The 13,993-nt window shown below is 37.6% G+C and overlaps 1 protein-coding gene across 5 annotated transcripts in view; it reads right to left on the bottom strand.

Moving 5' to 3' along the window:
* Positions 1 to 13,993, bottom strand: part of CLEC16A (C-type lectin domain containing 16A) — an 87,041-nt gene that overhangs the window by 44,261 nt on the left and 28,787 nt on the right. For all 5 annotated transcript variants that reach the window (XR_011329287.1, XM_069809944.1, XM_069809945.1 and 2 more), the window contains exons 12-17: positions 12,365 to 12,465; positions 7,941 to 8,063; positions 6,187 to 6,296; positions 5,643 to 5,687; positions 4,181 to 4,231; positions 1,784 to 1,912 (exon numbers count right to left, since the gene is read on the bottom strand). Coding sequence is in view for 4 of the 5 variants with exons in the window: in XM_069809944.1 (XP_069666045.1) it covers positions 1,784 to 1,912; positions 4,181 to 4,231; positions 5,643 to 5,687; positions 6,187 to 6,296; positions 7,941 to 8,063; positions 12,365 to 12,465 (559 nt within the window). In the remaining variant the exon portion in view is untranslated. The remainder of the gene's footprint in view (positions 1 to 1,783; positions 1,913 to 4,180; positions 4,232 to 5,642; positions 5,688 to 6,186; positions 6,297 to 7,940; positions 8,064 to 12,364; positions 12,466 to 13,993) is intronic.

Raw genomic sequence — 13,993 nt, 5'->3', positions numbered from 1 at the left:
TTATTCTAGGTGACTGGTAAGCAGTACCATCTTTATGACTATAGAAATCAGAAGAAAGACATGGAACCAACAAGCGGTAACTGGACTATCAACAATTCAAAAGAGCATCTGATTCTGGGCAGAAGGCTTGATCAAGCAGTAGTAGCTGATTTCAGAAAGCAGCCTAACAACTTCTTGTCATTTTAATGTTTTAAGTCAGAGGGGTTGGCTGTCCGGATTTTGGACATGTGCCTTTTGATAACTTGAGAGATATCTGATTTCTGAGAGTTTCTCCTAAAGTTGTTAAAAGGAAAAGAATTGCCACTTAGAGGGACTTTCTACAGCAAAAGAAGTGAGAGCCTGAAAAGATCTGATCTCTAACAGCTAAGAACTCATGATACAATCAAAGTACAGGACTTCTTCACTTGCTAGCAAAATGAAACTTAAGAACTTTTTCAGAATCATGCCATGGGATGCTCAGAATTGAATCACTATCCATCTGAAACTATCAGCAAAAAGGACGTCCAGCGGGTTAGGCGGCAGCAGCAATGTCTCAAGATACACCTGAAGTTCAGCATATTGTTATGGCAATTCAGCCTAAGAGAGATAGCCTAGCTGGAAGAAAGTAGTACACGAATTCAAAGAAATTCTAAAACTTCTAGAGCAATGCAATCACAGGAAGGAGGACCAACAAGGAAGCGTTCTGGGAATTCTTGCTGATGAGAAAGACCCTTCCATCCCAAAGAATTTACAGGAATATTTGTATTGATTTTTGAATTTCTACCAACAGAAGTTAAACTAGTCCTTATTTAGCAGAAGAAAAACCATGGAGCTGTCAGTTTCCATTAAGATGCATTTCTAAGTATCATTCTGTTAAATGCCTCAGAGAGAATTCTAGGAAGCATTTTTGCTTTCTAAGAACAATACTTTTCAAGATAATCCACTGTACTTTATCAAACTTAACTTGCTGTGATAACAAAAGTTATGTGGCTTATTGTACATAATGAAAACAAAAGTTTTCAGAAGATTCCTGGAATATGTTTTTTCTTCAAGAGTACTTGAATATACTTACGTATACATTTACATAAATGCAAAGCTACCCAAAGAACAGCACTTTTCAAATAATAACATCATGCAGTAATGTATCTTTAAGACTTACTGGCACTGCAAGGCTTATAGGACACTGCCAGATAAGGGCCAAGAACTGATTACCCAAGAATGCTGATAATGATGTTGTTATTCAGGTCCTTATCACCTCTACAGATTGTGTTAGTCATAAAAATAGATACTTTGCTGTTTTTCTTCTCACTCTCAAGTTCTCTATCATGAATTACTTCGGCAACATGAATACTGCCGAGTAAAACTGTATTTTTTGCCATGTCTAGAAATACAAGCAATATGAAGCCAGCTAGCATTCCAGTGGAGATTCTTACTATAGGAATATAATGAAAGATAGACTGGCATACCAGATCACAAAAGGAAACTGACAATATATTAATGAGTGTCATCAAAATGCCTTTTTATGTAGATGCCTCCACTGTCTAAAAAATTAAAAACCCAGTGCAAGAACATATTGAATTGACTAGACACAAAAATCGTAGAGAGAAAAAAAAAAGTTTCTCCTCTGGGACAGGTAAATATTACGTACTCTACACACAGGTCTGTCTTCATCAAGTCTTTATGATTTTATGGATGAAGCTTCCAATCAAGCAGCTTTCAAGGAAAAATGTTTGTATTTCTAGAATTGTTCAAAGCCTTTGGCATCATTCTGTCATGAACGAACATAAGAAACAGTCTTACTCACTCTTCGTGTTCTTTCCACATCTCCACAAGGCAATCTTTTCACAAAATCAATACCAGTCAGTGGTGTCCCCGTTGGAGGCAACAGGATTGAGGCATCCATCATCAAGTACTCTACATTCATGGGTTTAATCTATAAAAATATTTTAACACTGATTACTATAGAGAACAATTAGCATTTGCATCTTTACTTTCAAATACAACTCATGGTTGTATATTTTAAGGGGAAGGAATTGTTATAGAGTTCTAAGAATTTTTAATACCATCCAACTTATTTTAAGCTCCTTACATGCAATCTTTCTTTTCTATCAGCTCATCATTGCCTAACATACTGTTGAAGTTTCCATACTGAAAAAACACAGGAAAAGACTGTGAAAGATTACAGAAGAAAAGCTATTTCATGAGTACTAAACCCCAAAGTCTGTCAGGCTTGATTTTAAGTTTTGACTCAAATTCGTAATTACTTCAATCACAAGAAAAAGTTTGCCATATCTTTTTCTCTCCAAAAAGAACTCTCTAGTCTCTAATAATGCAGTAACTTTCACACTAGACAGTTTGCTTCAATCTTGCTAGTAACAGAGTCTCTCCCTACATGGTTGCTTATTTTCATGAATAAATGGTGTCTGAAATAACTATCCTTTTGTACCCTTCGGCAATTTCATCCAAGTTCTATTATTTACACATGCACTAGAGACATGAGCTTCTTTTTGTCAGAAAGCTAGCTGGAATGGCTAAAACATATTAAAGCCCTTCCCACAGCTTGTATGATATTCTGCATAGAAGAAAAACGCAGTCATGCGGGCATTCCAAAATAGCCAACTGTAACTGGAAGCGTTCCTGGCCACTTTGCCATGGTAAGATACCATAAAAGAAACAGACTGAAACAAGAATTTTCAGAGTGCAGTCTTGAACTGCTGCCTTGCACTCATACAAACTCAAAACCAGTCTTTAGACAATTTTTCTGATCGTAGAACAATTCATCTTCAGTGTCTGAAACACTGGATTAACAAATTTAGTTGATGTGTAGAAAGATACAGAAATCTACATAGACAGTGAGAACAAACGAGAACACAGAACTAAAATTTCCAACAAGTAAATAACTACTATAGATGCAATTCACCTGAGTGTACACTGGTTTAAACAGCATTTTACATCATAAAGGTAAAGAATGTTAAAAAAGAAAACTCATTGCTGAAAGCAAAATTAATAAGGACTACAGTGTTCAGTTTACTTACTCCTCTGAACCTTCATCTACCATTAATAAAGGCACAACTTTTTCCTTTCTTTGTCATTCAGACAGAGCAAGTATACTTCTGCCTTGGTAGAAGCTCTGTACCATGTTATTTACACAACTCATCTGACAAGACAACAACAGTGTTACTTAGTACTTAAATTGGCCCACCCAGCAAGTAATTTGCTAGCTAGGCAAATAAACATCCTTTAAGGAAAACAAACTTCAAGTTCCAGGGTGTAGATCTGTCTTTTATGGTGAATGAAAAAAATGCAGTCTCAGAAATAGAGACACAACAGAAAAACCTACATGTATACTGAACTTGCAACATAAAAATGATGGTAGTATCAGTGTCACTTCTCAAACTAAATGTACAGCAATACTTAACTACGAAAAAATTACATGTTTTACTAAATACTTCTATTATTTAGGCTGGTAAGATATATGCAAGATGCTTCCCATATTAAAAGACTTATTGCAACACACCAACTGTAGACTGTGTTTTGGTTTTTTTCTTCAAAAAGACCACTAGTGGCTGCTTATTAAATCCCTGTACCACTGTGGAAAAAAAATCTGTAACTGACTACCCAAAGTATTTTTATCCAAATTCTAACCTAAGAATTGAAACAGATAATTAGTTTCAAAACATGTTTACAGGTTAAATATGAACTGTTTGAGATTAAGTTTAGTAATCTGTTAAAACTTTCACAGCCAGTACTGTGGCACAGGCAGTACGTCTCCTAGATGAGACAAGGGCCCTGATACTTGCTCACCAGAACCCTGTTCTCTTGTGGCAAGTAAAGTGGCACCACTCAAAACTGAAACCTTGCTGGGATTCAGAGACATATAGGAAGATTTCCACATTGTTTAATAACCAGAAAAAAAAATTAATCCAATGTCTCATTTCTCAGAATGAAGTAATTTTTGTATACTCACTTTCAGAAAGTAATGGGCTTTTATTTAATAGAGAGCTGTGAAATTTCACATAAACCATTTATGTTAGTGTAGACACAACTCCTCGGAGACCAAAACAACCCATCCACATTTTGTTATTCTACTGCCAGAAATAAAGATACCAGCATACTCAGTAGTTATTAGTAAGTACTTGTTCTTGCTCCTGTGCTGTATCTGGGTTTGAGGATTTGGCAGGGCAGAAGGGGTGTCACTTACTGTCATACTCCGGTATTCATCTTCAAACATATCCAGAAAAATTTCTTCTCCCTTTCAAAAAACAGGGATACAGACATATCATGAATCCTTACGGCTACGAAGCCGTGTTTGTTTAATTATGTACTGGGTGTCTGTGTCCAGGTGCTGGCAGCAGGGCTGCAGGGGCCCGTGTGCGGAGACACCAGGGCTGCTCTGTGACAGACACGGCCAGTTCCAGCCACCTCCAACAGCCCCACTGCAGGACACGGCTGAGCCCTTCAGCAACACTGATGGCACCTCTGGGAAAACACGTTTAAGAAAGGGAGATAGATTCCTCTGCAGCCCACGGAGAGGACCGTGGTGGAGCAGATATCCACAGTGCAGCATCGGAGCAGGTGGATATGCCCTGAAGGAACTGCAGTCTGTGGAGGACCCACAATGAAGTGGATTTTTTTCCGGAAGGACTGCAGCCCATGGAGGAGAGGACCCACACTGGGGCAGGGGAAAATGTGAGGAAGAAGCAGCAGCAGAGATGAACTGTTATGGACTGACCCCAAACCCCCATTTCCCGTCCCCCCGTACCACTCAGCAGGGGGAGAAGGTAGAAGGGTCAGGAATGAAGGAGCGAAGTTGAGCCTGGGAAAAGGGAGGAGTGGGGGAAGGCGTTGTTTCATTTGTCTTTGTTTCTGACTATCTAAAATTATTTTAATTGGCAACAGATTAATTTTTGCCAAGTTTGGTCTGGTTTGCCCATGACGGTAATTGGTAAGAGATCTCCCTGGCTTTATCTCAACCACAAGATTTTTTCATGTTCTATTCTCCCTCCGTCCTGTTGGTTAACCCACCACAAGTTACTTATTTTTTGTAAGTCACATTGAGAAAAAATTCTTCAAAAGAATTCTAACAAAACTAGGAAGATATTTTAGACACTCAAAATCTGTCATGGATTTACTGCTCTTTATATAGAAGTTAACACCTAGGGCTAAAATTATTTTTTTTCTCATTGTTTACAATACAAAAAAAAAAAGGCGGCAAAAAGCTACAGAGGTCTCCAATAAGAAAAAAAAGATGAATTAAAATTTTAGATCATGATTTCAGATAAGACACAAACAAAAAGTAATGCCAAACAAACACATTCCCTATTACTGTCAATGATAAAATCCCAGAAATGTTCTAATAGCATGGCTCTCTTCCATTAAGTACATAGCAGATGCAACAAAAGCACATGACTGCTAACTTGACCTCCAGTACAAACCCTGTGAGACTTCTAACAGCCTTTTTGTGACATATGTCAGTGTGGTATGGGAAGGGCAGGAAAGGAGAGGAATCCTCCAACAAAACACTTCCTTCTCTATCACAAATACGGAGTTTCCATCTTAAAAAAAAGTGCTGCCTCGGGCACTATGTAGAGACTGGGCTGCAGACTTGCTTCTAATTCCACATTATGTAAAGGCTTTTTTCTTACAGCATTTTGCCTACGTACCTTATAGAAACGACGAAGGAGATGAACACTTTCTTCCCTCGCACCCTAGAAAAGATAAAATAACTGTGTTTCAGGGAGTAAATACACCGTTTACTCAAAAGTCACATTTAAAAAAGCACCCAAAAACTCATACAGACAAGACTGTCTATTAATATCCCCATATTCATAGCCTTCAGCCCAGAATTTGATAGAATACAGTTCTTGCATTTACAAAAATACACATATGCGAGCTTGTTAGTTTCAAAAGCACTCTTCTTTATATTGTTGAGATGGATAACATACAAATTTCAGACAGAAAATTAAACATAACCCTGCTTGAGAAGTAAGAGTTTAAACAGCAAGGTAACAGCAAAGCTGAGAACAGAACATGGGGTATTGATTCTTTACGTTCACTGCACAGAGCCACCAATGGAAATATGTTCTAGAAGCTCAAATTTCACATTTATGCTTATTGCAATCAGAAATGAAACAAATTGTTTCAACTATACTACAAGACTCAAAGACAAGTAATGCTGTGACTGGTAATTTGAAAGAAAATACTTACCTCAAGGCAAGCAAGGTGAACATCTTTTATGATGCTGCCATTTTTAGAAAACACAAGCTGCTTCAGCAACAGGCAGCCAAGTTCTAAAGTTGCCAAACGGATTTTTCCATCTATGAAAAGCAAATTTCAATATACAAAACAGTAGCAGTTTAAGTATTGCTGTTTTCATTACCCCATGTTCTCAAATGTTTCTACTCTTCTCTGCAATTGTCATAAACTTTGCTTCTCTGTCATACACACCCTATCTGAAAAGGATGAGTGCTGACACTGGCTTAAAATGCTGATGACTAATAAAAAAAAGAACAAACTGGAAGAGTAATTTAAAGCAGAAGAAAATGTAAAACAGAACCATGCAGTAAGAAGGCAATAAAAATTAATACTATTAGAAAAGAAGCCGAAAACAATGCCTTTATTAATCTGAAGCACAGGTTGAATTACACTAAAATTACAAAAGATTCAGACATTTGGCATGGATAAAGTTACAAGATGAAAGGAAGTTTTGTATAGAACTTATTAATAAGGTATAGATTTTCCTTAAAAAAAAGTCTACAGGATTCAGATACAGCCTGGATGTGAGAATCTACAGAAGTCAGAGTGAAAGAATGCATTGAGATTTTAAGTTTATAGTTTCAGAAGGATTTAAAAAAAACAAAGATATTAGCAATGTACAGTCTGAGCTCAGTGATCAATACTAAGACAATATATGCAAAAGACAGACAGACATCTTAGCGTTTGACCCCAACTCCCATCTACTATTTTACAAGTTAGCACTTGCTGCCAGAAACTAAAGACAAAGGTCAGTACCCCCAAGAAGAGGAGAAAAGGAGATGTTCTACACAGCATTTAGCAAGCTTAATAAAAAACCCCTATTTCCACCCTTCCCCAGAAGTGCTTTTGTTTAAATAAAAGCATTTCCTCATCTTGCACTCTTTCCTTCTGCAGTACGTACAAACTCTTTATATACAAATGTGCTTTTAATCTGTGACTGGCGTATCAGCATAACAAGTTAATACTCTGTAGATCAGTCTTGCAAGTCAAACAAGCATTAGATTTTATTCTGCAGAAAATCAGGAATTTGATAGTGCATCAGTTTCAAGGGAAAACCAGTTCTATGCATTTGAAGTTTTAAGAGGGGAAGTGCAGGGAGAAGAGCTGTGGCTTGAACAAAAAAAATCATGTTTCCGTGGAACAGGTCACTGACACTTGTATCCCTCATTTCACAAAACAGTTGAGATCAGAAAAAAACCCACATTTTCTGCAAAACAGTTCAGAACTGAAAATACAATCTGCAATTAAAAAAAAATCATGGGAAGATTTGCTATCACATCTAGAGACAAAGGACTGCTATAAGCAAAGGGTACCATTCAGTTTAAGACTACTTCTCCACTGCAATTACTTTAACAAGCAAAGGTGCCACAGATCATATTTTCAGAATGAAATCCTACATTAAGCTAAAATCACTATACATCTCATCATTTTTGTTTTTTCAAAACAACAGAAAGTAGTAATTAAGACAATGGATCCCTGTATAGTTCTGAGTATAAAAACAACTGTTCAGCAGAAATCCAGAGTTTCTGGTTCCTCAACTAAGGAAAACCTGATAGTTGTCTTTCACAGATCATATCTACTTATTGCTCATCGATGAGCATGCTAAACAGATGCTTTCCCCTCAAAGACAAGAGGCTAGGTAGCATTTTTTTTTAATCTTCAAAAATTTCAGCTCAGCAAGAAAACAAATACTGGAAAAGTGATACCTGGTTGTGCAGCATAATTCATTATCCTGATAAGCCCTTCTGCAAGTACATGATTATATGAATTTCTCTCTTCAGCATGTTGAGCTGGAAGTTGAATTCTCTCCAGCTTGACTGGGTCAATTCCTTTTGTGGGGGATGAAGGAAGAAAGGTAAATTAGAAAACAGGAGTACGCCTCGAGGTAAGTATTTAATAGGCGTGGCAGTTTTCTCAGAAGAGTGTAATTAGCAATACAAAACTGGGCAAGTTAGTTCTGAATTTCTATTACAAGGAAAAGGAGGAACAATAGAAAGACTGAACACATTTATATATCACTTAAAAATCTCAGCCTTCAATGGAGCCTACAGGGTGAAGACACTCAAATCCCAAAGTGTTTGGTGATATCCAAAACCATGTTTCTGCATCTGAAATTCTCAGACTATTTGTTTGCATCTAAATCAAAACAAAGTCAAGCCATACATCTGAAGAGCGTAAGGGCTGAAGTAGAAAAGACAGAAGTCTGATTTTAAATTCTGCTTTGGTAGTAAGTCATCATTTCACATATTTTTTTTAAAAACAAGAATTTTATTTTGTAACTAGTAGCCTCTTCTTTTGTACCCTCCCCAACACAAATCACAGATTCCCACTGACTTGTTGTATAAGGAGACTACACCCATCTTTCTTCAACCTGTTCCTCTAAAATAGCAAAGTTATTTCTCAGAATAGACTGGCTACTGTAAAACCTCTTAGAACAAAACATAGTTATGGATTGCTGAGGATCAACCTGTCCTTGTTCTAAAGAATGGCAACAAACAACCCCATAAAACAGAAGATGACTATATTGAGGTTTATAATTTCTTCCAACCCCGAACTTGTAGTTAACTCTACCTAACAAAGCCATTTGTGATACCTGATTATTTTCTTCACTAAGCGTCTGTATTTGGAACAATTAATAAAGGTCTGTTTGAAGATTAATGACAGTGATACAAATGTTCTCTGTCATGATGAGACTGAAGAAAGGGGTTGCGGGGGAAGGAAGCATTTAAGGAACCAGGGCAATCAGAGTATTAGTGTTCACAACAATCTAACAGTTCAGTAAAGAGCTGCAGTTTTCATTCTGGAAAGGAAAGCTGTTTATGAGTAACATATCTTAGAGAATATCTATATGCAGATTAAGCTCTCACAGAAGGATATGGTCATTAACCAGCAGAAAACCATTAAGGAGACCAAGAAAACATGGGGGAGGAATGAGGCAGGAACAGGCAGGTGCTCAACAAAGCGGCCAAATTGAAATCACAGCAAAATATATATATTCAGCATCTTTCGTTTGGTTGACTGCCTGCCAAGGATGCAGAATTCTGCATTCCTGAGATACAGTACATGCTCCAGCAACATATATGAAGGGCTCCTTCTGGGATTAAAGATCTCTCAGATACAACTTGCAACAAATCTGTTTAGCTGCATACATGTAACTCTTGGGATGCTTTCTTCCTGTTCACATGGACGTTTATTGCTGGTGAAAAACAAGCAAATTTTCTTTAAACTTATTCAAGAACATGGTGCAAAATGCAGACTCGGTATCCAAACTGAAGGAGTCACAATCAAAAGCCTCAATAGGGTGCCTACATTTAGTGACAAGAGACTGAGAAGGCTGCTCCCTTAGAAGGAAGGCCTGAAACCAAAGTTCTTGGTTAAGCTAGGGCAATTCAGCTTTTTTTTTAGCGTGTTCTGTTGTAGCCTTCTCCACAGTGCCAGAATGAATAGGATAGCAGGGGAAGGTGAAATTCAAACTGACCAGCTAGAGAATCAGAAACGTGTTTGAAACAGCCAATATACTGAAATAGAAAACTGCAACTCATTTTCCTGTGGTGTAGAGAGGACAAGCTTGTCTTGCATTCAGTCACACGAAATCATCGTAAATTTCCAATTCATTACCTGTTTGAACTGATTCAAGTGTTCACTAGAGCATTTACCATCTTTGTCAGGTAGACAGTAAATAGATACTCAGATCCTAGGCACACAACTCCTAGAGATTTATTGCTTCCTGAAACTGGAGAAACAACTTGGCCTCTGCATGTTTGGAGAGAGAGCTTCATGACCTTTTGTAAAAGAAAAGGATCATTCACACATACCTTGAGAAAGTCTGTAAGCAGACAGATCTTTTGCATTATACTGAATTCAGGTACAAACATTGGCTCCAGCTCAATCCTGAGGCACCTTCCATGACTGACATTGAGTTTGGTGTAGAAAGGAGCAGCTGTACAGCTCCCGAGCTTTTAAAGAACAACATTCTGCTCTTGCATCAAACAGGGGCACTAAATCAGCAGCTTGCAAAACTCCTCCTCTTCGAGACAGAGGCGTTGATTCCATGGCCCCCAAGGCTGAAAGCAGTCTATTATAGGGCACTAGAGGAGTGGGTTGTTTAAAGACAGTGAAGACCAAAACTGGATGTCATTATCTGTGTAGCACCTAAGATCTAGGGTCAAGGATAGGGGGAGAAAGGAAAATAGCTTCCAAAGAGCAACAGGCTAATGTAAATTGTTGACAAGGAAAGCCAACGAGTATAGCCTAAAGAATTTTTCATTTAGAGAGGGCTGATGTGACCACCAAAGGATGAAGTGTTGATTTTGACCCCTTGGATGCATAAAAGGTATCTCCAGTTTTAGGGCCAGGACACTTTTAGTCTCTTAAAAGACAGATATTTCACTGCCTGTTGTATTTCTCTTGGCAACCCTGGATATTGGGTGAAAAATAAACAGCACAGACTGCTGAAACTAAGCAGCAAGAGGCTGCATCTGCTGCATTCCTCACTGTTTACAGCAATACTATAGATGTAAGCAAGTCATCTTTGGAACAAGAGAGGTTATCAGACTTTTGTTCTGGGAACAGGTTATTGAAGACTGACTAATTACATTAAAAGCAAATACAGCGGGCTGAAGGACTATGGTCTTAAATAGAAGAATTCTTAAGAATTACAACCCCAGAGTGCAGGCTTTCTCCTTTACAATGACATTGAAAGACTTCCGGGGACTCTCTGAAGCTGCAACAGATACACCTAATGATTTTGGCTATTCACAGCTTCAGCTAATGAATTTTAAGAGAAGAGAATCCATCTCTGACATCAGGGTTTTCTAGCACAGTGATGTTCAAAAGTCCCTCAGGGAAAACATTTTCTGGAAGAAGTATACTGGTTGCAGAGGGGTGTGGGAAATCAGAGATGCAAGTCAGAGAGTGCTAGAGCACGGCAAGGCTGTGGTGCTATCTTTGGTGATATTAGTTGTGTTATTATCTCATCATAAGAGACTGTGAAAGTCCTGAAATTGTCTGCAAATTATAATCTCAGAGAAGCATTCCTTCATTCTGGGAAAAAGATAAAACCATCAAGAGGAGGGAGGAGAACAGGAGGGGATCAGCTTAACTAGTTCCCTCAAGATTAATTTCCACTCATTAGAAGTACCTTGAAGCTAGAACAGAATCCTTACTTTTAAGCATGCCATCACACCTGATGCTCTTTTGCTCAGTTTACTGTAGCAGTTGATTCATTTAAATTACTAGTATGTTGTAGAAACTATCCTCACAAGCAGAAAGTAACTTAAATTCAGCTCTCAATTCCCGAAACACATGATTATTCACATGTACGAGATGTTTATGTTATTGCTCCATAAGGAATCTATTTAAAATGCACACAAAAATAAACAGCAAAAAAGCTAACCATAATCATCCCTTAGAAAAGGTTACATATTCTCATACTGTCTGAATTATAATGAAATACACATTTAACATAGTTTTGCTAGTTTATAAAATAGTCCAGGCTCCTTGAGAGACTTGCAAGGTGTATTATGGCATAGAACGCTGACAATTTAAACAAGCGTTCAATCAATTATGGCACAATGGATGAGAAGGCTGTTGAGGAATTGGAGAGTATAAAAAGAATTACTGAAGGACTGTCAAAGCTAGATAGAAATAAGCAATACATGACTTCCATAATCACATCTGATTCTCAGGCCTTGTGCATTATCTATATGTTTAAAGTATACAAATATTTAATTTTAACATGTGGGGAGAAGTTTTACAACATTTTATGCTTCGCTTACATGTAGCAATCATAACCCATGCAAAGTGGGAAAGAACTAGATCCCATATATATGTAGACTGAATATAGTGGGCTTCAACTGAAATTAAGAGATAAAAACGAAACACAATAATCCTATTCCAATTCCAAGAAACCTATGGAAAAAAAAGTTACCTGATGTTCAAAGCTTTCTACCAAATTGTTCTTAAAATGGTGATCCTTAGCAACTGTTTTTGCTTACAGCATACTTATTTCTGCGCCCCCATGTAAAGAATTTCTCACCGTTTAAGGCATACATAAACAAGTTACAAACAGATCATGCCTGTCCAAAACCATGTGTCTCAATTTTCTCTGGAAAAAGCAAAAATTGCTTACCTTTGTTGTGTGACATTGCATATAGAAGACAGAGCACAAAGAGGGCATAGTAATCATCTTCAGCACAGTCCAGCGCATTATAGACCATATCAAGAAAAGGCCTGTGGAAAGGCATAATTTTAAAATGGTTATGAAGAAAAAGACCATATCTACAGAAAAATTATTAACTATCTTGTTCTGCATGTAGTTAATGGAAGAGGCAAATTTACAGTAATGCACATTTTTAGGCATTAAACAAAGATTAACCTGTCTAAGAGCACTCAGATTATAGTCATGCCTTGTATTTACATCCTGACATTAATTCTGATGTTTTAACGGGATTTGTTACATAATACTTTCCCAAGAATTTATTGTTCACACAGTTACTGGGTTGTCTGTAGCACATTTAGTATATGTGCAGAAGCATTGTACAGCTTGTTTTAAGTGTATACATAAGTAAACTTCAAGGATCTGCTATCACTGTTGTATATAAAAAAAGACTACCTTAAAACTCAGGTAGTAAATGGAGTTGAAAAGTTTTTAGTATTACAAGAAAGCAGTTTTCACTAAAAGTTTGAAAGAAGCTAGGTTATTCTAAAACAATCAGAGAAAAACTTTACTGTCGAACAGTTATAGGAAAGAAAAATTAACAAGGAGGGAACATCTGAATGGAAAAAAGAAAGCTTTGGACTGCAAATGAGCTTTGTTTTCCTGGGTTTAAGCATGTTTGATCTATGACACATACATAGGAAGCTACAAACAGTGACAAGTTCACCCTTCACCTGTAGCCTGAACAGACCACAAAAGTCAATTTAATCCAGAAGCCATCTGGACAGATCAGATATGGCTGAGATTTAGCTGATTGTTAGCATAAGTTTGATGGCAAGGCAACTCGGCTTCTTGTCTTAAGTGGGCTTGCATCCAGTCAGTTCAGAGCACAAGTTGAAATTAAATCCATTTTCACAGGTGGCCCAGTCGGGGAGGGGAATAATTAAAAAAATCAGGGAAGCGTCAGTCACCAGAAGAGAGCTTAGAACCTTGACTGAAAAGAGGTAATTCCTACCTCTCAAAGTATTTTTTTTAACAGTGAAAGGAAAAAATTTCCTTAATTACCTAAATTACATCCAAAGAAAATACATTAAAATAACATCCAAAGTCATAAAACCGAATAAATTTTCCTATCTTCAGACCTAGCAGACAAGAAACATCCACTACAAACTCATCATTGTGGTTACCTACGGGTCAGAAGGGCTATCAAAGATCAGAACACAACATACTTCTATACCTACTCCAGACCCGTGGCACCCTCATCGTCACACTCAATGGATCCCAGTAAGCCAGTCAACCCAAGTCATAACAATGTATTGAACACTTCCCGTCAGCTCCACGCACATTTCAACAACATGCTCTCTTACTAAAAGAAGGCTATGACAAGAATAACAGAACACAGTTCCTCTGCTCAGTTCGTGACATTGCAGTCATATGTTTGTGCATTTCTGAAGCTGGACTACAAGCACCCTCTGTGATATACTTCAATGCCACTTGAGTTTTGATCCCTCTTTGCCCAAGTTCAACACTGCTCTATGTACCCAAGCCAAATTTCACATGTGATGTTCCTATTGTAGATCTCAAAAGAACATAACTATTCAA

Source organism: Haliaeetus albicilla, chromosome 22 (genome assembly GCF_947461875.1).
Source record: "Haliaeetus albicilla chromosome 22, bHalAlb1.1, whole genome shotgun sequence".
In the NCBI taxonomy this organism is placed as follows: Eukaryota; Metazoa; Chordata; class Aves; order Accipitriformes; family Accipitridae; genus Haliaeetus; species Haliaeetus albicilla.
Note: the sequence above shows the minus strand (reverse complement) of the source record. Positions and strands in the feature narration are given on the sequence as shown.